Genomic DNA, 21,837 nt, shown 5'->3' with positions numbered 1-21,837 from the left:
ATAGGACACAAACAAAAGATGTCTGCCCATCTAACGGACAAGAAATTCTCAGTATCGACCAGCCTCATTTTACTGAAACAGTTTAAACACTATTGACAGAAGTGGCATACCACAAAGAATAAAGATGGGATCACATTGGATTCCTTCTAAGGACTGAAAGAGATCCTCAGAAACCCAGCATGGTTTGAAATGTAAGTTTGCCCCTCTCTCACTCTGCAACCAAAATTATAAACTTGCTTTTAAAAATGAGTATTTTTGCAATCAAGGCCAGCGATCACACAAGCTGGCTAAATGCATCTATAAAACATGGTGTAAAAACAAAAAAGAAAACATTGAAATCATACAGGTTCGATGTTCATGATTCAGTCAGGTTCTCTGAATGTGTGTGTGAGGAAAAACAACCTTAAACAACACAGTGCTGAAAGCAGTCCCATTGAGTGCAAAATGCCTCTGAGATCTTGGTTATTGAAACACTGCCACCCAGTGCTTCTGTGCCTATATTACAAAACCTAGTGATACTGTAATTAGACCATTATTTTTTAATTGACAAATGTAACCCGATTCCCGTAGATCCAGTAAGCAGAAAGGCTCAGCACAGCATTCAGTCTGAATACTGAATCCAATCAATCCCATGATCGTCCAAAATAAAACCGTAATTAGGACAGGCATCTTTTGAAAACATCGCAGAATTAAAAAGCCGGTGGGAAGCACCAAGCCAGCATAGACACATTTCTCTACCCATCATCTTTTTGGCATACCAGGGCAGATCCGTGAACCGAGCCCTCAGCCCACAAGCATGCGCGATTCATTCATACTCCATTTGTTGTTTTTATTATGGTTTTAAAAAAATAATAAGTTATAAAAAAAAAAAACAAAGTGAAGTAGATTTCTTTGAAAATGCAAGAAAAACAAAACAAAAAAGGAGTGTGTGTTACGAAACGCTGACACCCCCTCCCCTCCATTCGCTTTACAGATCTGCACGTGGGATACTCAAGGGCAATGCAGTCATGTCCGATTTATTCTTTTTTAAATCTGCAGCCATTCTGTAGCTTAACGATACGTTCCCTCGATGCCGCTTTGACCATTTAAAACCCCTAACCTGTTGGAATGCGAGTGTGGGTCTGTCAAGTAGACTGAAGAGGCTTTAAAAAGAGAATCAAACACAAATGCAACCCTGTTCATTACAGTGCAGTGCATTGTGGTCCCTACAGGGTGACACACACCGGGAGGGTTGCCGAATGCATCGGAAAGAAGTCCATAATAAGCATCACCTGTGGAGTAAATTCAAATCAGGATTGTTAGCACAAGTTAAAAACTCTTATCCGTACGTACAGTTTTGCTTTTCCTTGCTTTCTTTTCCCCCCATCAAGTTGGTCAAATAAATCGTAGAGGGTCCTTGGTTAAAGTCTTCAAAAGAAAAACTAGTTTAATCCCATTGTCATTCCAACCTTTTTTTTTTTCTCTCTCTCTCTCAAATTAACACACAAGTTTTTTTTTGTTTTTTTTCAGATTTTTTCTTTTTTCCCCCCCAAGTTCCTTTGGCTGCCCAGAATACACAACAATTTTAAAAAATATGCATATATGTACACATAATTTCCCCCCATTGTCACTACTGGCTGCACAGCCTAAGGACAATTAAAAAAAAAAAAAAAAAAGAAAACATTATATATTTTTATGTAAAATATAAGTGTCTCCTTCAACCTCTGAGAGAAGAGACGTGCACATGATGGTTGTTGGTTGCAGTTGACATCCTGGGATTTTCACTGGTAACGCCACCCCCGAGATCTGGCCGGATCCATCTTCGGCTCCTGAAAGGTTCCTCAGGTTCATTCGCTCGAGTCCAGTGCGGTGGAAAGGGGGTTCAAAAACTGAACGCAAGTGGAAGGACGGTAAGGAAGTGGAAGTTTTTTCTCGAGTTCAGGAAAAAAAGAAACAAAAAGAATCGTACGTGTGAGATTCACGTGGTCTGCACTGCGCCGCCCTTCACTCTGCAGAGCCCTTGGATGCCATGAGGTTGATGTGATGTGTGATCCTTGGAGGAGGCCAGGAGGAGGAGGAGGAGGAGGAGGAGGAGGAGGAGGAGGAGGAGGCGGCGGCGGCGGTGGTGGGGCGTGGGGACCAATTTATGAATTGTTGGCTGTGTTCTCGTTACTGGGAGAGCTGGAGGAGGACGAGGAGGAGGAAGAGGAGAAGTTCATCCCTGATAGACCCGGAGGATTGGTGGCTGTGTTCTGACCACTTAAGCTTTTCCTGCACACGGGACACGTGTCATGCTACAGGGCAGGAGACAAAACAGGACAGAACCAATAGATGAACAAACAGAGAAAAAAAGAGCAGAGCAGTAGAAATGCCTAATCCTGCTTGGTCTTGTAGACTGTTAAGACCTTAATCGATGAGCTGCTAAAGCCAATCATGAGTTGAGTCAGGCTGCCTCTCAAGGTGGAATGGAAGCCATAAGACATTACAGACCACCAATCTTTCCAACCCTCCTCTAATCCAGATTAAAGTGGTTTTACACCACTTACGATAGGCAACCTATGAGACATGAAGTATAAGGACACCCAGGACCAGGGCAGACAGACCAAAAAGCCAGTCTAACTAGAGAGAAATCCTGTGTCTTACAAGTTTTTTTAATTTTCAGTGTATATAAATCAGATATATAACTGTGAATAACCATCAACATGCATAGGGTGAAGGAGGAGAAAGATGATCACCTGTTCCAGCCAAGGTACTATACAGTCATTATGAAACAAATGATTGCATGGAAGTTGCCTAACATTTTCCCCTACGCTGTAATCTTCTTTACACACGGGACATTCTAGACCTGAACCTGCGGAGAGAGAGAGAGAGAGATTTTATACACAAATAGTAATAAGTATAACAAAAAACAGAGAGAGAGAATATGGGAGAGGAGGGTACATATATGTATACATTTCATCTTGTTTTCAAAAACTGGATACACTGCAGACACATGGGTGAGCCGACAGAATCGGGGGACGGGGGAAAGACAACAGAAACGGGTGGGCGAGGCATCCACTGACCTACGTGTTCTTCTGTGATCTGCACTGTGGGCAGGCTCTTTATCTTCTCCCGGTCCGCAGGAGGAGGGCCGGTGTTTTCAAACTGATTTAATAACTGAGGGACAACGAAAGAGAGAGAAAAATAATAAGTGTCCTGATTTGGGATGCACCTCAAGAGCCCGAGACGCACAGCACCGAACCGAGAGAGGAATCCTATTCACGGGGTCATAAATTAATCCTTCGAGAGGGGCAGCACTAGGGTCATGAGAAGAGTACCTGTGTTATAATTGCGTCCAGTCCGTTGGCCCCCCAGGCATAGTCCATTGGGTTAGAGTGGAGCATACCCCTTGGGAAGAAGAAACAAGGGGTCAGCAGGTATGAGAGAGCAGCTCCCCAGTGCACAGATCCCCGGCTCTGCTGTGGGGCGCTATGCACCTTGGGGGGATGCCTCTCAGCCAGGTCTTGAAGACAGCAGGGGATTTGGGGTCTAACTGAACCTCGCCTGTCATTTAAATAAAATCGGTAAAGAAAAAAAAAAAAACTTCAAAAAAGATTTCACTACTAAAACTGAAGAGTTAACGAGCTTCCAAGGCCTCTGCATTACAACACAGGAACTTTAAGTGCAAGGCCGTTTCTCCCGTCTACTTGAAAGGGAACAGCAAGGCCCTGCGAGTTACATCAGGCCTTTGAAGATCTTCTCTTTTAAATTCAGCTCTTCTTTCAGCCTCATTTTTAAACAGATTGCTTTCAGTTCTCTCAGTTTTAATGCAATTCCCCACAAGGCAGGGACGAATATTTTAACAGGGTAGCTCTACCACATAAAAGAAAACTAAGCAGACTTTCTAGCAGATCTATTCATTTTACAATTCAAAACCTGTATCATACATGAGCTCTGTGCACAAATCCTTCAAGGTCTCATGGTGTGTACATACCAGGGCCCCATTCCTATGTTGGGCATTGCAGTCGGTGCTATAATCCCATTTACTAACTGCTGGATGATGCTGTAGAAAGGAAGAAAGACACTGAATCACTTACTGAGGAACTCTATATTCACAGGAAGAAAAAAAGCTTAAATTAACATTGATTACCTTTTTTTTTTTTTTAACATCACTGAAGTGGGATGAATATAAAAAATGAATATAATTAACTGTAGAAATCGGTTAACCGCCCAATCTTAATTATTATAGATGTGTCACTGCTGCTGCATTGGTACCATTTCTCCTGTGAACAATTGATTGTTGTCCCCCTGTGCTATACCCAGGCAGTACGAAACGAGGCGGGCACAGCACAGGCGACCAGGATGGGGCTGCTTACCCTTCCAACGTGGGCACTCCCTCATGCCTGCCTGCTTGCCTCCGGGGCAGGTGTCGTGCCCGTGGCTGCCTGGCACCGTACCGTTGCCGCGACGCCAGCTCGCGCTCCCGCCGGCTCTCCGTGTCGCGATTGTCCTCGGAGGGCAGGCCCGAGCCGAACTCGAAGCTGTCATCGAAAATACCCAGGGCAAACTGCCCGTAGCCGGGGGGGAACGTAAACAAGTGCTGGTCCACGTTCTGGAGCAGGAAAGGAAATAAAACAACAAGCACATTGAGAACCATATTTTTGTGAACTGCTTTTCATTCTCTTTTACATTCTATATTTGTAATTTACTGTAAATGATGGTGGGCAGAAAAGAGTCACAAACTAGTTTCCTGTGTGACTGTAAACAAGTGAGGCATTTTCTGGAAAATTAACTCTCAAGCCAGAGATGGAAAAAATGCACGGACTGCAGGGCATTTTAAGGCATTTCAAGGTGCAGACTCTTGTCACTGAGCCAAGGTCATTCCTCCCTCTTCTGGTCTGCCAACACAGGCTTCTGACTCGAGACAAAAAACTCACACAGACAACAGACTGAAAGTAAGGAGCTCACAAACCTCAAACGGGTGTCGGTTCTGATCACTAGTAGAGGCAGAGGAGGTGGACCCATTTTCGGTGCTGGTCAGAAACAAAGAGAAGAAGGCGGTTTGTTTGGAGCTATACGTGAAACCTCTGACAGTTGACGAATCGCACCAGGATGTGGATCAAAGAATACAGACCGAGACCATTAGAATGGGGGGGTGGTCTCTGTCCGTTTGAAAGCCAACTCTGTCCAACATTGCTCCGCCAATTTGGGGGAAATGTGAAAGCAAGCACATTCTAGTTCTGCTGAAAACACAACGCTCGAAACCAAACTGTGAACAGACTAAAACGTAAAGGAACTGCCCAACCTTGTCGCTTTGTTGAAGCGATTATGTAAATCTTTTTAAATAATATTAAAGCAGGGATCCTGAATGATTCTACAAAGATACTCAACATTTTCAGCATGGCGAGTCATCTGGTCAGGAGTTTTTACAATCGCTGGAGCCCACATAAGCGATGTAAATGGTGCGAGAGAGCGATTTTCAATGGATCATTGCAGAGATAGCAGTGGGGGAGGAGCAGCAACCATAGGTCTAAATTTGTATCCATCTAGGAATCACAAATCTTTTCATGATTGCGCCTTCATTTCAGAGGCTTTCACGTCAGGCCTTCACTTTGTAAAGGTTTAATTCAATTAAGAAGTGCATGAGGCCCACGAAAAGTCTAATTTTAACAGTGGCCAGAGAAATGGTTGGTTAATCAGAGGTTGGAATTAAAAAAATAATAAGATGCAAATTCAGAAGAGCCGAAGTACCGCAGCTAGTAACCTGCCGCTTGAAAAGCCTATCTGTGACACGTCAAACCCCAGCCCTGCATAATTCCCACGCAGCAAGATTCTGGCAGGAAATGTATCAGGACAGTGCTCCCCTCATCAATAAGTGGCTTATCAGATGCGGCCTGCCAAGCCAAGGTACTGTACCTCCTTTCCTCTGGCAGCTCCTCAATGAATCCAGACTCACACCGAGGACAGGTGTACTCCTGGAAAGCAAAGAGTGGAAAACGATTAGCCAAAGGATACCAAGAAGACGTTTGTGATGTATAACTGTTGTCCATGTTGATCTGGATCCTAAGCATTATGTCAATAAATAATTCTGGCTGAAAGAATTTCATTTAATTAAAAAGGTGAGGTTCTGCCCTATTTGTTTAACTTGATGACATGAAAAATGTCAGCAGCTTGGCTCTGAGCTGCTCCGTGTTCCTCCTAAGACCCACGCTAAGGCCTGTCCTAGTTATCATACAGAAAGGGTTGCTTGCACTAATTCCAGAAGTGTGTGTTAAAATCGAAGGCTTTATCTGCATTCCCTTTGTTTCCTGTTGATTAACCACAATTCCCAAATTCCCAATAGCATAATCCCCCCACCCCAAAAAAGGCTTGTCAACAAAACAGCATCCTATGGAATAAGGGAGGATTCTAGAACCCAAGCCTAATGTTTAAGCATTGGTAACAGTGAATGGGACAGTCAGAAAGACAGCGGTGCGCTTTTGTTCACGTGACTGTAGACATGTTAACATTCAACAGACAGAGCACGTGTTTGGATTTGAAAGATCAGCAAAAAATATATACAAAACAAATTGTGAATGTAAACTCTCCATAGGTGGCGGCCAGTGGGATGGTGAAAGAGGAGGTTTCGTTTAAGTTTACTGCAGTCATGCAAAGACACACCAGGCAAATCCCAAAGCTGGAGTGGAAATAAGACATGCTACGAACACATCTGCTACACAGTGTGGGTGGAGTTGCAAGCAGACAGACACGTTTCAAAGCATAATAACATCAAAGTATATTTTCAGTTGCCAGCCTACACTGAAATGATTAAGTCATTTAGGAGAAGCCTTTATACAAGGTGACTTACATGGTTTTGAATACACTAACATGTACACAACACATTACAACAGTAACACAATAATAACACAATAAATAGATGATTACGTTGATTAAGGTATAAAAGAAGATTGGAAATTGCCTACACAGGTTAAATGAAACACGTGCAGATTAAGGTGGTGGAGAAAGTTGATAAGACCCCGTGTGTGTGGTCTGAATGCTCATTCCACCACTAAGGGACGACAAGGCCGAACTCAACACAGTTTATAATGGAAACAACAAATAAATGGGACAGATGCTTCTGCTAGCATTGGCATTTGTTCCACTATTAATATAGAACTGAAGGCTTGAGTTCTTTCAGCTCTCAAGAGAACCCAAACATCCCACATGCAAGGCACTTGACGTGTCATTTGGACACGCAAGTGGTCGCAAGAGGTTAGTGCTGGTGAATTAATGTGAAAAATGCATGCAGCGGACTGTATCAGTTGCAGCTGCCTTGTGTTTATGTGACGTTTATGGGACGTGATTATGGTGTCATGCATTCAGACACAGCTCACAGATGTTGACCTCTGTGAGCAAATAAACAACACACACTTACTCCACCACTGGCTTTTGTGTCATACCTAAATAAGAGGGTTTTGACAACATTCGCGAGGCACCGATATGGGTTCAGTCACCTAATCAACAAGGGCGTTTCATAAGCAGGGAATATTGAATTATAGACGTGTGGGGGATAAAGTAGAGCAGTGCCAGTCCGGGTGTAATCCTCTACCTGTCAGTAGACCCATAGGAGCTTATGAAAAAAGATTACACTGAACAATAATTCAACTTCGAGGATTTCTCTCCAGTTCACCAACCTGTCAAAGTCAGTAATAAAAACGTATAATCTCTGTCCTTATACATTATAAATCCTTGAAAAAAATTAAGAGGTGGTTATATAACATAAACGCGTGACAACCACAGTTTTCCTGGCTAAAGTTCAACCAAGAAAGGGGACAATGAGTGGAAATTGTAAAGTTCTACCCCCCATGTTGGTCTTGCTCTGAAAAAAAACACCCTCTCTGTGTGAAAACAAAAGACTGCAACACACAAAAAACCATAGGCACCAGTTAAATCTAGAAGGATACAAAAAAAATCTGAAATATAAACTGCTGAGTAGTTTCGTTTTCACTTGACGTCACCTTGGTTGTACGCTTTTTACACAATATAAAATAAAACAGAACCACCATGTTTTTTTTTTCCCAAGACCGCTGATAAATGTCATTCAATGTTATAAGCAGCAGCACACATGTATGAACACATACATAGTCAGACAGACAGGCAGGCAGGCAAGCAGGCAGGCAGACTGACTAAAAGTACCTGTCTAGGGGTACTGAGGTTAAGTGTTTATTTATAAGATTAACACAAAAACATAAAGTAATAGTAAGGGGCTCACGACGGAGCAGCCAAACGCATCGTTTAAACGTATAATCGTTAAAACGAGCAGTTCAGTCATTATCGCTGTATCAATCAGACCTGTACCCACCATGGCAGCAGCAGTGTTTAAACATGTTTCCTGCTCACAGCACTACTAAGACAGCGACTGCAGAGTATGAATCTGCCACATTAGTATGTACAGTATGAGACACTGGGAGGCCTTCTGCACTAGAAGAAAAATAACAGCAGGCAGCCATTGACACACACATCAGCCGCGGACGAGCCCGGTACCGACCCAGCCCGGCCACCAACTCCAGGCCTCTTGCTTCCCTGGCAGGTGTTTGACCGCGTTTCTTACCGGGAGACGAGGGCTGATCTCCGCCGAGCATCGGTGACAGAAAAACCGGCTGGGCCGTGGGGGAGCTTCCGCCATCTTCCGACTAACTGCGAGACAGACACACAAACCGAGACAGAGCGCGTACGGAGAGCCGGAAGGGACAAAACTCAATCCAGGGAGGGATAATACAGAACGCCAAAACGAGCAACTGCTGATGTAAGTCTACAGGACACTGTATGGATATGACTTACTGGGATGTATTATATGTATTTGACTCTAATACCACACAGGCTGCGGAAGGTACTTTCAAAACGCACTTAACTAAAGTCAGTATGCCTACTAAATGGCTGGATACAATTACGTGGTATAACAGTAAATGTCAAATATATTAATCAAGAAAATATACTGTGTTATTTTCATTATAAATATATTGTTTTACATAAAGATCACCTTGCTTGCATATTGTACACGATTTATACACTATTAAGAATTCGTGATTCAATAGACCAGAGAGGTGTAAAAGGGTGTAAATGTGCTATACACTTTTATAACACTAGGTGGAGACGTCGTAACATAAGAAAATACATACAACACGCTGTGATACTGTCATAGACCGCTTTTCTCCTTTTTTGTGATTTTAAATAGGCAAATCCTACCCAGATTTAATGTGAAATCTAACAGTTATCTTATTCCAAAGGTAACAATAATCTGAGCCTGCAAGGGTCCCAGACCAACTAACTCGACCCATTTTCAAAAATCTGAAGCAAGGTCAAATCCCAGAGTGTCTCCTCTGTGTATTTCGCTCTGAGACCGGTGTGTGTGCTGTGCTACTCCGGAGAGTGGAGTGGAGGAGCATTGTGACTCCTAAAATGAGACCCAGAGCTTCACAGTAGAGAGAACGGCACACCTGGGGCAAACAGACGGGATGGGGTGGTAATTACAGGGGCCTCTGTTGTAAACAGGGCCAAAACTAGGCCCCAGCTGCCCCTGCCTCACAGTCGGCCACCCCCAGCCCTGCTACTCAACCAGGAACACTCCTTCATCATGTCAAAGTGAAGAAACACAAGCACCTTGCTTGTCAAATGAGCCCCAGCAGTGTCTGTAGGATATGTAAGTATGTAGCCATCTCTGCACGCATTGGTCTCTCTATCTACCTATATAAATACACACACACACATATATATAGTTAGTAGATAGATAGACAGAAACACAATCAGCTCAGCTAACCTAAATGAAAAGCACTCCAGTCACTATACATCACGTGGCACAGAGCAGAAGTGCGCCTCCGGTGCCCAGGGCAGTTTGCGACACACATCTGTGGCCTAAAATGAAGCATTACATGTAATCTGTATCAGGGTGCCGAAGGCCTCGCTCGTTTCCTGTGCCACCCAGTCACTCAGCACCATTATCCTCAAGATAATGGTGCTTAATTACATACAAATCAGTGATTTCTTAATTAAATTACTGAAAGGCACGCAAACAATACTACAGAGTCTAAAAAGTTTGTTTGCAGACAACGTAATCCACACAAGCTGTGCTTTATCTGATGCATGCAGCTTGTGTGACTTCCATACAGACTTGGAACAAGAGGAAATGATTTGTAAATAGTGGTCCAACCCGATCCGGGATAGACTCTGGCACATATCTCACAGGTGAAGGAAGGAGTTGGAGGTATTTGACAGCCTTTGAGAGGCATGAAGTGGAGCAGAGCGAGAGTCGGCATTGCTTGCCTTTTAAGATCTTTGCAAAGTTTAATACATTTTTGTGACATTGCCAGTCCCACTAATTACCACAACATACCACAAAATTAGCGCAAAGTAGCATACAAATTCAGAAAATAAGATTGTCCAAAAAGCAAACAAACAAAGCAATATTATATTTTTATGGGCAGAATGCTGTCAAAATGTAATATTACAGTGATGATCAAGTGCTTCAAAATACTGTTTATTCCCACTGATCCCAACTACGTAAGGCAAAGGGACTTCATTGTCCACCAACACCCTGGGCTCACGCCCTGCATTGTGCGCCCTGCCGCTTCACTGGCGACCTGAGTTTTAATAAGTGGAAGCAGCCAGTCTTCAGACCTGCAGGCTGGAATGTGGCTTGCATAAACATTGAGCCCACTTCTTTTGTGGGGGCTGATTAGTCAAATTAGTCGTGTGTAAACTTGACAGGAGCTGCCGAAATACACTCGCCAGCCTATTTCTGTGCACAACAACTCCGGGGTTTGCTGGGAGCTCATTCCTCCCTTGCGTAATGTTCACCTCAGATAAAACAATCTATTCTTTCTCTCTTTATTTATTTATTTTTTGTTATTTTTGTCTTTCCGATGGGAAAATGCCCAGACTTGAACTATAATAATTACTGTAATAAGTCCGCGTGTCTGCTCCCACTCTTGCAAAAGCAACCAGAGTAGATTTAGTGAGGAATACATCACAGATAAACCAAAGCAGTCTGTCACTGTCCGAGGGCTATCTGCAGTGACGTACTGGAGTGACAACAGGGATGCATTGCCAGAAAAATGAACCTGTGACAGTGTGACATGTGTAGAACCACAAGTTGCTACTAAAATCACTCTGCACACACAGCTCCTGTCCTAAAACCATATTTTTGATAGTAACCACTTTTCATGCACTTACTGTTTTCTGATCAGTGTTGTACTGTACCAGTAGTCAAAAGTTAAAACCAGTTTACAAGCAACTTAATTGTATTAATAAGCACGAAGTGCAAGAATATAGGTGCCCAGTTTCTAACACATGCTCTTAAATAACAGAGCAATCGTGTATGTGTATCTCCACAAATAAGGATTCACAAATAGAGGTCTGTCTTTGTGTAGCAGGTGGGACAAAGGGAACCCTGTAGTAAGATTACTCCATATTGTGTGTGGTGGATTGTATTTGTTATGATTACACCAGTGCGGGCAACGTCTGCAGAACAAACAAAATCATTTTTACTACACCAACACAGAGCCGGAGGAGGCGTGTGAACGGGGAGGCTTCCATGTTCCATGTTTTGGCGGGACAGAGGTAAGAAAAAATAAAAAAGTACAAGGGGGGGAAAAAAAAAAAGAAATTGGACACAGACCAGGCCCATTCTCTGCTCATGTGTGGCGGTGTAGTAGACTGCTTCCAATGCACGGGGTCGTTTGGTTGGTGCTTTGAGTCAGACAGCAGACATTGCCCTCCCCACTATTGCAACTGGCTGGATGCATCGCCCATCCCAGCAGCACCATTCAGTCTAGCCAAAATATTTATATAGAGGCGGCGCAGGATCACTTACACACATTCATTCAGCAAAGCGAGCTCAGCCATCAGCAAAACCAACAAGTCAGGCCGGACTTGAACCGTTATACGGGCTGCCGTTTGGGTCCTGTTCATCCAACAGAGAAAGAAAGGGCTATCAGGACATCGCTGGCAGTTTACTACAAACTACTTAAGAATACTTCATATATTTCACTTCTTACAAATAATCAGTTGATAAATATTAGTGTCCAGTGCTTTACAACATGAGTATTTTAATTGCCGTTAATATTGTGATTTTCGTCGCCTGGTGGGAGATTATTGGACGTTGCCCTGCGAATGGTGAGTATTTGTTTTTTAACTATTAAAAACAACAACACAAAAGAAAGTTAGTACGAAGGGTTCTTTCGTTTTATTTTAAGAAACGAATACAGTAAGTCATTTCTAATTAGTCTGCACATTACAGGAATCCCTTCAGTGCAATTCTAGTCTAATTTATTATTATTATTATTATTATTATTATTATTATTATTATTATTATTATTAACCGGTGAATCCATCTCAGTCCTTCATTTAAATGCCGAAAAGTGAAAAGCATTACATAAACATAATCGTTTAATTGACTTATATTTCAATAATGATGCAATAATACTAAGATGTGTATATAATATAAGTTAGTGTTCAATATTATATTATGTATTATTACTAGTATTATATTAATAATGAAATTGAAGCGCGCGCCTGGGAGCGCAACTCTGACCTCAGTGCGCAGGTGCGCGCATGTAAAAAACGAGTGTAATAATAATGATAGGGATTTTCACTATAACTCAGTGTGTTATCTGTTTTTTGGACGGGGGTTTGTTAAGAAATGATCTATGACTGTGTCGGATTTATCGCAAATGTTTCACCAAGAGGAAGGGAAAAGTGCGTGGAGCCGGTGGAATGGCCTAAAACATGGCACATTACGCCTTGACGCAATTATAAATGTCACAGTTACAATCCAAATGTAATAAATAAAAACGAATTGCATTTGTTGAAGACCTATGTCATCAACTTCTTTAAATAAATGTTTACTTCAATTCAATATGCATTAACACAGTTAATTAATATATTTCAAAATGTCAAGAGATAACTCATAAGTGTGTCTCTCCATGGTTTGGTGTCTTTGGTTGGTGATCACATGCCCTTGATGCTGCTGTTGGCAAGTTGTGGGCAAAATCCCCTCATTATTTCTCATAAACAGTGAGTGGAGACGGATTTCATGTAGGTGTCGGAATTTATAAATACCAGATGTGCAAATAAATCATGATCCCTTCGCCGCTCCACCCGCAGACATAAACAAGTACGCTAAGCTGCTTGAAAACTAGCTTTGCCTCCATCGAGAAATTAGCAGTCTTCCCCCAGCCTTCTGAATGACCAAGTGGGCCTAGGTTCACATGATTGCAGCCTGTTTGCCTCCTTTTGTTTGTTTGTCCGTCCAACATTAAACGTCCAATCCAATGTTTAAACCAGCAAACACAATTATGCCCCATTCAAGCAAAAAAAGTTCATCTGATATTTGATTGCTGCTGTTTGTTAATGCATGCATGCATGTATGTGTGTGTATTTATTTTTAACGGATTGGATTGTTTTTTTCATAGTTTGCTTGAATACACTTAAAATACAGCTGTGCTGATGTGGTTAACTAGAGTCTGCATATAGTAATTCATGGTCCTCTTTGACTCTTAGGTTGCAGATTGCATTGCATAATCTGTCTGATTTAAGTCAACCACAAATGGAGCTGGCCACTAACCAATTAGTAGCTTCATTGGACCATTATATCAGTGATTGCTGCAGAGTGTTTTTGAGCCTGAAAATACTGTTTTAAAAAAGTTGAATGGGCTTTGTAACTCATCATAAACCCTTTCCCCCATCATGCTAAATTAACATTCTAACGGGGGCATAAAAGAAGTGTGGAAGTGTCAGTTTAAATATTCAGTGTGCTCCTTTAAGTGTACAGAAGTCAATAAAATGCTTATTTATTTATTCATAAAATGTGGTACATTTAACACAACATTCGAGTTATAATAAGTACAGATGCAGGAGACTCTGCAGCAATTTCAGTAATAATCCAGTTTCAATGCACATTGTATAAAAAGGTATTTGTTTTCTGCATTTTTTGCCACTGAACTACATTACATTACATTATTTGTTATTTAGTAGACGCTCTTATCCAGGGTGACTTACATTTGTACCCATTTATACAGCTGGGCATTTTACTGGAGTAATCGAAGTGAAGTACCTTGCTCAAGGGTACAACAGCACTGCCCCACCCAGGATTTCAACCCACAACCTTCCAGTAATGAGTCCAGAGCCCTAACCTAGACATTATTATTCCCCTGTAGCATTCCCCAACCAGTCCAGACTGCAACCTGTATTACTTAGGAGGCAGAACAATAAATGGGAGGGGAATAAAAAATTTAGTTATTGGAAAGATGTACTTACTGCAGTCCTGTGCTCCGGGCAGAGGTGTGACTCTGATCTCTCTCTCTCTCTCTCTCTCTATCTCTCTCTCTTTCTCTCTCTCTGCAGCGGGGATGTGCTGGCTGCAACAGGCCAAGGAGCCACGCTGTGCCATGGTGCTGATGAGGGGGGTGACCCGCGAGGAGTGCTGTGGCAATGGGAGTCTGGATACAGCCTGGTCCAACAGCACACTGCCCATCAACGAGGTTAGCCTGCTGGGCTTCCTGGGGATCGTATCGTGCAAGCCATGCAAAGGTAACGCCAACGCAGAGGGTCTCTCTCTTCACAGCAACAAGAAAAAAAAAAGAAACATCTCTCTTTGTTTTTCTATCCAGGCATGTCTTTTATCCAGGGCCAGTTCATGCCAGCAAAGTGTTAAGTCTTGGTTTATATATGTAGAAAGTAGCACTCTTCCACTCTTCCTCTCTGTGAAACACTTGTCTCTTCCACCTTGCAGGGGGGCATAGGGTGGCACTGTGTTTATGGATCAGCTGCTGTGAGAGCTAGGGATATGGCACTGTTTGAATGTTGATCATAATATTGAGACCTTGTAATGTATCCCACAGTGGGCTTAGAAATATTTGTATGAAAGCACCTTTTTCATCCTGTGTCTTGCCACCACAGCCGATGAACAGAGAATCAGATTTAATTGTTGGGGAAAGCTACAGTAGTGCAACAGATGGGTACATTTCACTGTTGCTTCAAGCCACTGCCAACATAAAAGGGTGGTCCATATAGCAGTTTTTCTCCAAAGTCCTATATTGTTCATATAGTGTCCAGAATTATATGTGGATTTTTTAGTTTTTATTGTGCTGTGGATCAGATCCAGATGTTTCTTCCAAATGCATCCAGCTGTTTTAAGTAGATTCCACCAGAGCAAAACCCAGCCAGGTATTTGGGGTCACTTGAGGATATTTTAGGTTTTCATTAGTTGAGGCTGCAAAAGCACTTGCATATCTGAAATCCAATCACTGGCCCAAGTTGTGAATTCTTCTGGGGGCAGTAGAGAGGGGCCTTTGAAAGTTTCTCTCAAAACAAAATGTCTGAGTGTAGTAAATCACTGCCTGAGCTTCCAGCAAAGTTTCTGCCAGTAACAGATTTGTATTTGGCGTCATTGTAATAAGGAGACGTCAACGGGTCTGATGTCGATTTTCACTGTGCTAGTCTTCTCGTTGGTATTTTTGATCGGTTATGATTTGCCACAGATTCTAAAAACATATAAATTAACATGACTGTAAAAGTTTACAGGTGTCAATGTATGGATAGTACAAGTCAATGTATGGATAGTAAAAAACAAACACACAAACAAAAAACAACACAATTTGAAAATTTAGAATGACAAAAGCAGAATAAATTGTGTATGGCAGCAGAAAATGGCGGAATTTGTCTTCAATGGCTGATTTTTTAACTTGATTTTAGAGGGGTGACACAATGTGGCAGCTTTCCAATCGCCCCCCAACACTTGCCCTGTGTGAACACGTGAATGTGTCTGACTACACAACCAAAGCCCTTCCTTCTGTGTTTTTTGCAAACTGAGCAACACAAGCTATAGCTGACATCAAAAACAAACTGTTGTGAGAAATGTATCCTTGCAGCACATGTGGGGACAATGTGCAACCTGGTACATTCATCCCTCTTTGCTCTTCGGCACTTTGCATTGTTTTTTGGCATTCTCGAAACCTTTTGTGTCTGCGTGACCTTTGTAAAGTCGCCACCTAGATGTGTAACAGTAGGGAAGTGTGGCCCCACCGATGCAGGCCGCAACTACATTGAGGCAAACCTTCAATTCATGAAGCGTGCATCCGAGAATGTTTTCTCTTCAGCCACACCAACCGAACAAGAAGAGCCAAACTTCGCCCAAGACCATATCTGAGGTTGAAAGCACGCTTGGTAATCCTAAACACATGTACACAATACCTGCTGGGCAGTGGTTCCAAGCACCAACTTTACAAGTGGGGCTGAGTGAGGTGAAACTGGCAGTACACACAGCCCTCCCCGTGCTTATTTCTAATCCATTCTGAATTACTTCTTCCCCAAAGCTTGTTGGAAAGCCAGTATGTTGGCTTGTTTCTCGAAGAAAAGAATGAATTCTGCTCTACCGCAAAATAAATGCTTGCCACATGCACAGACTCCTGTTCCTTATAATGGTCAATACTGTCATGTGGCTGATCTGGAGGAAAACAGATATCACACACAAGAATTTGGCCTTCAGGTTTTTTTTCTAGCTGGGTTGGAAGGGGTTCATGGCACTTGCTTTCCGTTATCACTTTTTTTGATAGAAGGGACCTCATGGGGGATACCCGTGTAATCTCGCACATGTGGGATGGCTCAATGCATTGTTATGACTTAACGGATGCTGGTTCCCTGCCCCAATCTTTTTTGTTAAAAATAATACAAATCATCTCAGACCGAGAGTATAGAAACCTGTGTGGCCGGGGGGTATTACAAAAGGGAGAATAACAGGATATTAAAGCACTCCCAGCAGAGGCAATATAAAGCAATGCCTCTTTTTATGGGATAGGGGATCAGAGTCGACAGCACTATCTTTCAAATCCAAAACTGATTTCACTTATTCATTTGCTTTTTCCATGGAGTTTTTCTGCAATGCAGCCAGATGTTTGTCTGCCAGTCCATCTTGTTTTACACATAACATGTCTGTTCTGGCTACCAAGATGCATGGCTGCTTGTAATGTGGAACACGCATGTGCTTTGGGATGCCATCAGCTGAGTGTCTCCTGAGCACCACAACACATCAATCTGCCTTCTGTGCATTTGCAAGTGTGCACGCACAGACACGCACACACAAACAGACAAGAGCACACACACACAGAGGGATAGTCACAATATTTTCGTAATGATCTGACTGAATCATACTGTGTTGTAAGAATTTTAATGACAGGGCCTCAAACATCCTCCACCACATGCTTCCTGTGACCGGTTGTAGAACATACACGTTCGGCGATGTCGCCTGACTCTGGGCACATTTTTGGAAGGTGATGTCACAGGGCAGCTCGTCAAAACACTGCGTTAACACCATGTAACTACCATGTGAATCAGCACCTTCATTTCGCCAGAGAAGCCCAGACTGAAGGGATCCGGGGAAGCCACTTGAAACAGAGACCAAAGTAACCAAGTAAATCTCTTCCAAATTTGAACAAAGAAACTTAAACCCGTGCCACATGTATTTAGTTAGTACTGCCAGCCGTGAATAAATATTCTAATTAAAAAGAACAAAAGTTTGGATGACAGCTAATAAATCATTTTAATTGGGCCTGCGATTAATTTAAAAACACTTTCCCAGTCAGGCTACAGTCTATGTGGCCATCATGTTTGCATCAGAGAAGAAGAAGTGTTAAAATAAGAAGTAAATCGTAGAGTTTCTCGAGTGGGGGGGCATTCTTTCTCATTCTGTACAGTAAGTTTCAGGGACACTAATTGAGTTGTTGTTGTCGTAATTATTGTTAATGATAATAATGTTATTTTTAATATTTATTTTAAAAGGCAGAGGTTCTTGTCAGAATTTACAAGGTTTTGCAAGTTAAGGGCAAGTACAATAAAATGGTTTAAAACCAAAAAATCACATTCTGAATGATGTATTCACATAACAGGATTTTAGCATTATTATAATTATTTCACTTTTAATTTTTATTTATTTTTAGCTGACAGACATTTTTATGCATGTAAGGATGTGTTTGTGTGTTTTTCCATGCATGCATAGAGGTGTATTTCAAGGGGGATCAGCAGAAGCAAACATCTGCATCTGGCATCTGGATGTCATTTTTCTCATCCTCTTAAATCTGTTAATTGATCAAAATATTTAAAAAAAGACGTGTTTGGATCCAAGCTCAGCTGTGGTTTCCAGAATCGCTGCAGGTCAGACAACCCTCAGCCTGTGTGACTCTCTGTATGTCTCGTCCCACAGAGACGTGTGACGGGGTGGACTGCGGCATTGGCAAGGTGTGCCGGATAAAGAATGGCCGTCCGCATTGCGCCTGCAACCCTGACTGCTCCAACATCACGCGCAGGCAGCCCGTATGCGGCGCTGACGGACACACCTACCGGGACGAGTGCGCGCTCCTATTGGCCAGGTGCCGGGGGCAGCCCGACCTGGAGATCATGTACCAGGGAGAGTGCAAAAGTAAGAGAGTGCCAGCAGGGGGCTATGGGGATATGAATAATTAACTTATTGTTGATCCCTCTTCAGTTTTTTGTCCATTTGGAGATGTTTAGGTGTATTGGTTTTACATAGCTGCTGTTGAACAAACTGCTGGAATCAGAGCAGCATTCTAATCTACCCCCCTCCCAAAATAGCCAGAGCATCCGCAGCGTCCCAAACACCAAAAACCTAACCTGTGCCCTGCCTCTGTCCCTCCTAGAGTCCTGCTCCAACGTGGTGTGCCCGGGCACTCATACCTGTGTGACAGACCAGACCGACAGCGCCCATTGCGTCATGTGTCGCACGGCCCCCTGCCCCCCGCCCATGGCATCTGAGCAGCCCATCTGCGGCAACGACAACATCACCTACCCCAGCGCCTGCCACCTGCGACGGGCAACCTGCTTCCTGGGCAGATCCATCGGCATCCGCCACTATGGCTACTGCACACGTAAGACCAGTTGAGTTGCAGCGAATCCCCCGATGTTCTCATGTCTTCTCCGCACATAGTTCATGGACACGTCTTTTTCCCCTTTTTCCCTTTCTTTATTTCATAGAACCACACAGCACTGTATTTGAAGATTAACCCCCAGTACAGAAACATCTATCCTGTTAGCAAAGTTATCTTCTGCATGCTGCTTAGTTTATTCCCCGTTTCCCTTGTGAAATGTTTTAATTTTTTGATTCTAGCTGACTCCAGTTCAAACCAGTGGATAATTATTTTCTCTTTTCTTTCTTGGTTCTACAGATGTACCGAAACATGCCCTGGGCCGAGATGAGAGCGAGGAAAACTCGGTGTAGGAAGCGCTACCCCAGCAGAGAGGCGAGTCCTTGACTTAGGTCAGATGACTGAGATTTTTCTGAAGACCAGGAACAAAGGGAAAGCAGATGGACGAAGTCAGACAGACAGACACACACCCACCTATCTGTTGCACAATAATGAGAGTAGAGGATCTGATTCTTCCAAGTAATAGATAAATAACCGCACTTGTTTTAAAAAAGGGAGATCCAATTACAGGTCACTTTACAACCCAGTTAAGAATAAGATACCAAGATAATTATAAGTACCAGATTGAAGAACCTACATTTTTTTCAGGGTGAGATGTTATCAGAAAAGAATTGCTGCCATCTTTCATTTCCAACATTGATAGTTTTGATTTCCCAAGAAACGGAGGCCTATATTAGGGACCAGCCGAGCAGAAGAGGGACGAAGGTGGCTTGAAATGTGAATATTGTAAATAAAACCCCACGGATATTTATTGGAGCAAAAATTATGAAAAACCATTTGTATTTGTATATTGTTGTTTTTCATGTATACGAATCACACCCTCTTTTTTTAGAGCTATATTTATTACATTTTTCTCATGTTTTTGATTTTGTTTTTTTCTGTGCTGTGTTCATAAAGCTCTCAAAAATGTATATCAAAATGTTTTACATTAATAATTAAAGTAAAACAGAAATATACCAATCAGGTCAATTATTAATTGTTTAATTTCAATTTGATGATACGGACAGTTAGTGTTCAGAAAACGGGGAACCACAATGATTTAGGATTAAAAAACAGTGTGACCCTTCTTGAGTTTATTAATATTCTAATATTTAGAAAGTAGAATTTGAGTTTTTAATGATACATACAATTTTGCCATACTGTCTCAAACCATGGACAGCTTAATAGAGAGAGATTCTCTGCATTACACTGGGGCTACCTCAACCTTCATCTCCTACAGTTCTCACTTCTTAATTAAGTATTTGGTAATGTGCCAAACTACATGTTTTTTACATTTTGTATTAATAGTTCTTAATGAAGACTGTTAAGACTTGAGCTGCAGTCCACCACTTCAATCGAACACTCAATCGAATTGATCAAACTGCAATCAAATTCCAACCCAAACCGCAAAGACGTAGGAGTTTTTATCAGCCAGGCAGTGTCCCACCGATTGCTATCTTTGTTTGTCCTCTATCCACATAAATATATTATAATCTTTAGATTGGGGAGAAATCATATTTTTCATATGTTCCTTATCAGCTCTTTACAGATTTAAGATTTTAATTTCCCTTCTTGTTAAATAAATTCCAGTGTTATTTGGAAACATCTTATTTAATGGAGGAATTCCCCTTTTTCTAAACTGATTTAAAAATACATGCTGCTCATTTTATTTGTTTTTGAATGGAAAAGGATTTTATATCTGTATGTAAAAAACACACTGAACACAATTTGGACTTCCTTTAAATTAAAATATTTATTGAGAAGAAAACGTATGTGATTTGAATTTGTGACGCTAATTTCATTAACTGTGTTCATGTGTGACATGGATAATGAATTCTAATCTACTGTTTCTTGTAATGTGTTGTGCTATAACCTATATTATACCTGCTTGTAAATAGAACTGTATTTACCATGAGACTGAATTTCCAAATGTACGTATCAACTTATTTTTGTATTTTTGTACTGCTATTTTATCCCAACATAAACCTCTTTGTCATGATCTTGATTGTGTGCTTGTTTTGTTTTTTTTCAGGGTTTTTCAGGGACATATTGAGATATATTAAGTTGTAGAAGGGTGAGAACCCTGCATGTATTTTACATAAATATAAGGTCAATTTCAACTGGAAAAAACAACTTTCACATCTAACGCATGACAGCAGGTGCAGGTATAAATACAATCTATATATTTTTCATTGTTTCAGTATAATGATGACAAACCTGACAATGGATTTTATTTGGAAATAAGAAAGTGTAGACGGTGAATTGTGCACCTGAGCATCAAAACCATTGTCATGGTTTCCACAAATGTACAAATGTCCCAGCAGTCTTGATGTCCCTGGATGGTACATATATGATTGGAAACCTTATATATGAGTGGTCTGTGAATGAACACTTTCCTTATCACATATCTTCAGAGAAACACCCTTAAGCTAACACTTACCTTAGATCTGTGTTTTACTAAATAGGACCAGTGTGGTTCCACTTACACTGAAGCAAAGCCCTGCCCAATTGCTTCAGAAACTTGTTCCACATTTTTCCTGAAAGAAGATACTCTGTAATATTCATTACCATGCATTTTGGCTCTGGCTTGCCCATCAGTTTAAAATCTAATCAAGTGTGATCCAAACAGGTCCATCTTGGAGAGGGGAATAAAATAGCGGCCTTAGGCAGCTTCCTTCTTGCTTGTGTTCCTCGTTATGTTTGCTAGACATCGCTTGTTGTTGACAGCGTTCGGTTTTGAGGTCTGACCGCGTCCAATGCAGCATTCATGCCTTGTAAACATCTAATCTTCACCCAAGTGCACTTGCGCGATTTCCATGACAGATAGGGCAGACGAACGCTGTGGACTGGATGCAACCGAGTCCTGCCCAGAGGGTTTGAGGAATTGGGCAGCTAAGGGCTACAGTGGTCCGGGGCAGGTGCCAGATGG

The 21,837-nt window shown here is 42.0% G+C and overlaps 2 protein-coding genes across 3 annotated transcripts; one reads left to right on the top strand and one right to left on the bottom strand.

The window, feature by feature from the left end:
• Positions 1 to 1,400: 1,400 nt before the first annotated feature.
• rnf126 (ring finger protein 126) lies at positions 1,401 to 8,680 on the bottom strand. Its single transcript, XM_066695842.1, has 9 exons — positions 8,549 to 8,680; positions 5,875 to 5,933; positions 4,931 to 4,991; positions 4,335 to 4,570; positions 3,953 to 4,021; positions 3,297 to 3,366; positions 3,042 to 3,135; positions 2,715 to 2,830; positions 1,401 to 2,273 (listed from the first exon to the last, which is right to left on the bottom strand). Exons 1-9 carry the CDS (start codon positions 8,621 to 8,623, stop codon positions 2,124 to 2,126), a joined length of 930 nt encoding a protein of 309 aa, XP_066551939.1. The 5' UTR covers positions 8,624 to 8,680; the 3' UTR covers positions 1,401 to 2,123.
• A 2,844-nt stretch (positions 8,681 to 11,524) lies between these two features.
• Positions 11,525 to 20,913, top strand: fstl3 (follistatin-like 3 (secreted glycoprotein)). 2 transcript variants are annotated; one of them, XM_066695823.1, is made up of 5 exons: positions 11,525 to 12,108; positions 14,338 to 14,523; positions 18,191 to 18,406; positions 18,645 to 18,872; positions 19,170 to 20,913. In XM_066695823.1, exons 1-5 carry the CDS (start codon positions 12,033 to 12,035, stop codon positions 19,220 to 19,222), a joined length of 759 nt encoding a protein of 252 aa, XP_066551920.1. In that variant the 5' UTR covers positions 11,525 to 12,032; the 3' UTR covers positions 19,223 to 20,913. The 2 variants fall into 2 exon arrangements, with proteins under 2 accessions (XP_066551920.1, XP_066551919.1); XM_066695822.1 differs by having other exon boundaries at positions 18,645 to 18,881.
• Positions 20,914 to 21,837: the final 924 nt, after the last annotated feature.

The sequence above is a fragment of the Amia ocellicauda genome, chromosome 22 (genome assembly GCF_036373705.1).
Source record: "Amia ocellicauda isolate fAmiCal2 chromosome 22, fAmiCal2.hap1, whole genome shotgun sequence".
Classification (NCBI taxonomy): Eukaryota; Metazoa; Chordata; class Actinopteri; order Amiiformes; family Amiidae; genus Amia; species Amia ocellicauda.
The sequence above is the reverse complement of the archived record's forward strand: the minus strand, read 5'-3'. Positions and strand labels throughout refer to the sequence as shown.

Coding starts and splice junctions, on each gene's coding strand:
- rnf126 (XM_066695842.1), bottom strand. CDS start 8,623: ATGGCGGAAGCTCCCCCACGGCCCAGCCGGTTTTTCTGTCACCGATGC. Junction 4,022..4,334: donor GGAGTGCCCACGTTGGAAGG/GTAAGCAGCCCC, acceptor TCCTTTCTACAG/CATCATCCAGCAGTTAGTAA. Junction 2,831..3,041: donor GATCACAGAAGAACACGTAG/GTCAGTGGATGC, acceptor CTCTCTCCGCAG/GTTCAGGTCTAGAATGTCCC.
- fstl3 (XM_066695822.1), top strand. CDS start 12,033: ATGAGTATTTTAATTGCCGTTAATATTGTGATTTTCGTCGCCTGGTGG. Junction 12,109..14,337: donor TGGACGTTGCCCTGCGAATG/GTGAGTATTTGT, acceptor CTCTCTCTGCAG/CGGGGATGTGCTGGCTGCAA. Junction 18,882..19,169: donor CTACTGCACACGTAAGACCA/GTTGAGTTGCAG, acceptor TTGGTTCTACAG/ATGTACCGAAACATGCCCTG.